Source organism: Gavialis gangeticus, unplaced genomic scaffold (assembly GCF_001723915.1).
Source record: "Gavialis gangeticus isolate Ggan-Ray unplaced genomic scaffold, GavGan_comp1, whole genome shotgun sequence".
Taxonomy (NCBI): domain Eukaryota; kingdom Metazoa; phylum Chordata; order Crocodylia; family Gavialidae; genus Gavialis; species Gavialis gangeticus.
In genome coordinates, this window is record NW_017728997.1 from 31,091,977 (window position 1) to 31,094,955 (window position 2,979).

Sequence of the window (2,979 nt, forward strand, 5' to 3'; positions counted from 1 at the left end):
GCTTTAAAAAAAAAAAAAAAAAAAGGCAGAAAAGAGAGATTCACTGAATTCCAATTTTGTGAGAGGAGAAAATGAAAGAGGCGAAGAGGACCAGAGGACCAAAACTGAATACCACCTGGCGAATACCTGGTGTAGCAGTGCGACAACCTGGGGAGACGCTACACGGGTTGTTTAAATCCGTACTAGCGCAGGGCTCCTCTTCCTGGTCTCTTCTCCCCTACACTAGGAACGACCTCGGCCCTTGGCCAAGCAGATGGCAGGACCCCTTCGCCCTCGCTTCTCCGGGCTCCTCCTCGCTACCCACCAGATCCTTCTCACGAAGAAGTACCACGTTCAACACGCCTGAGGCCCGGTGTGGAGATGTTCACCCCCCTTAGGCCGGGCTCTAATTCCCGCGGGACAAGCCCCGGGCTGGCCGTGGAGGAGCCCGAGGGGCCGGGCCGGGCCGGGCCGGGCCGGGCGGAACTAAGCTCGGCGGAACGGAAGGCGCGGGGCGCGCGCGCGCGGGGGACGGCGGGGACGGCTGAGCTGTCGCTCCGCGTTCAGGTCTCGCTGCCGCCCGCGGCTCCTCCCGCGATCCAAGATGGAGGCGCTGAGCCGAGCTGGGCAGGAGATGAGCCTGGCGGCCTTAAAGCAGCACGACCCCTACATCACCAGCATCGCCGACGTCACGGGCCAGGTCGCGCTCTACAGCTTCAGCCACAAGGCCAACGAGTGGGTACGTGCGGTCCCGGGCCGGGGGTCGCGTCGTGCCCGTCCTGCGCGGGGCCCTGCCTGACCAGCCTGGAGCTTCGGCGGCTCCCCCTGGGCCCACGCGGCGGGGACCTTCGTCTTGAGCGAAACAGCCTTTCCTGGAGTGCCCGGAGGTGCCTGTCCGTGCAGCTGCAGCTGCTGACAGCCGCGGGGCTGGTGGCCGGCGGAAGGCGTTGAAGAAACGTCTCTCCGCGGGGGCAGGATCTTCCCCCAGGAAGGTTTTCCCGCTGCGGGGGGGGGGGAGAAACTCTCGGTGCCTGCTGCGTTTCCCGAACAGAAATGAGTGATGTGAGCTGGCGTTAAGAGTTTCTGAAGTTACAGAGGCTCACAGTTAGAGGCTGGAGCTGGCGGGCTTATGCCTCTCTTCCTTTTCAGACCCCCTCACCCCTGCCCACCTCCGCTGAAGCAAGTGTGTAGCTTCATACACACAAGTCCTCAGTTAAGGACATGCTCCTGCGAAAGCCCTTCTTGTGCAGGGGGGCACCACAGTGAGGTTTTCTTTTCATTAACTTTTAGTGTTTAAAGCAGGGGTCGGTAGCATTTTTGGGCAAAGCGCCCCAAACACCTGTAACCTTACTGCATAAGATGTTGGTGTGCCAGGGAGAGAGAGCATGGGAGCTGCCAGGGGTCCAGTCCTTGTGGCTGTGCAGACCTGGCCTCTTCCCCACCCTTTGCCCAGAAACATGCGTGCCAAGCAAAATGCCTCCATGTGCTACACTCTGGCACCCGTCGGGGGTTTCCTATCCCTGGTTTAAACAAAGTCACAATGAATGAGTAGAACGGGATATCGGTGAATGATTCAGAGAGAACAAACGGTATGCTGACTTGACAGCAATTATATGTGAATCGCCATTTAGGTCTTCTTACATGACAGGGTATATTCTTCTGGTTGTTTGCAGAATTAAATGTATCGTTGTCTGCCCCAAAATGGGATTTCCAAGGAAAACTTTGAATTTTTCCTTTGCTGGTTTGGTTTGCACACGAGGGAATTACAGGATACTACTTATTACTAACAAGGGAATAATATTGTTCATGCAGGCCAAATGATGTATATAACCACATTGCCTAATAGTTTTAGGAAAATATGTGAAATACAAGAGAATTATACTCTGTCCCTTTTGAGAAGGTGGAATCAATTTATCATGGTTTTAGTCAGCAAGCTGCGTAACTGTGTAAGCAGACATATAGTTGAAATAAATCATTGCTGTCTGTTGTAGGAGAAGACTGACATAGAAGGTACCTTGTTCGTATACAGAAGGTAAGGTATTTTATGTAAAAATATTTATTTTTGTATATAACTGTTTTGTTGATCTTCAGTCACGTTTAACTTTCCAGCTATACTGGTTTCTGTTGTCCAGAAAAAAAATAATCTCCAGCTAATTCTTTTTCAAAAAAGAAATGTAGCATCTAAGCACAATTCCTACAAAAAGAACAGAAGATTTTTCAGGGGCAGTCTTAACACACAATTACATAAAAGTGGAAGAATTTTAATTGGGCTATCTTGGTAGTGTGTGATCATTCGCCAGTAAATTCTTCTGTGCCGTAAGTGACTCTATTGATGAGGCTTTCTCCCCTTCTTGTAGTTCAGAGATTCCAGATGATAAATGTTAGCATAATTTATATAATTTTTTAAGTCCATACAATTTAAAAGCCACTAGTTTATGTATGAGCAGTTTTGGGTGTTTTTGATGAGGTTATTGAGTGACCTTGAGCAACATGGCCAAATACTTTGTTTTTTAGTAAGAGTTAATGTAAATATAACCAATGATTTAGACCTAGCCCAAAAGCAAAGAGGTAAGTTTGCAGCCTTTCATTGTTCCATTGTATGTAAGAAATGGGAATGAATCCACCCTTCCTGAGAGACAGCCACCATTTAGTATTTTATTTGATAATCATGTGGTCAAGTGGTTTATATACTTAGTTTTTATAGACTTCACTTGCATCCCAATACTATGAGCACTCAAGCAAATTGAATAATTTTTTACTACTGGTTGCAGTCCTAAATATTTTATTTGAAGCTATTCGTGATAGTAAAATAAGTACTGTGTATATTTAAATCTTGAGATGAGTATGTTTGGCCCTCTCAGGAAAGTTTGCATTTCACTTTCTTAAACTTTGACAGGATGTGGCCACGGTGCTGTTGAAATGTTAACCTTTCAAACAGTTAATCACGTCTGATAAAAATGGAGTAGATTTATGCTTGATTCCCAACCGCCCCCCCCCCCC

General features: G+C 48.2%; 1 protein-coding gene and 1 long non-coding RNA gene across 3 annotated transcripts in view; one reads left to right on the forward strand and one right to left on the reverse strand.

Moving 5' to 3' along the window:
• LOC109288897 overlaps positions 1–435 on the reverse strand; it is a 1,467-nt gene extending 1,032 nt beyond the window's left edge. The window contains exon 1 of the long non-coding RNA XR_002095245.1: positions 127–435. This is a non-coding gene — a long non-coding RNA (uncharacterized LOC109288897). The remainder of the gene's footprint in view (positions 1–126) is intronic.
• A 107-nt stretch (positions 436–542) lies between these two features.
• The window catches only part of DCP1A (decapping mRNA 1A), a 78,094-nt gene continuing 75,657 nt past the window's right edge, over positions 543–2,979 (forward strand). Inside the window, exons 1-2 of one of the 2 annotated variants that reach the window (XM_019505014.1) lie at positions 543–718; positions 1,971–2,011. In XM_019505014.1, the coding sequence (XP_019360559.1) occupies positions 584–718; positions 1,971–2,011 (176 nt within the window). In that variant the 5' untranslated portion in view covers positions 543–583. The remainder of the gene's footprint in view (positions 719–1,970; positions 2,012–2,979) is intronic. The other variant, XM_019505013.1, reaches the window with a different exon arrangement.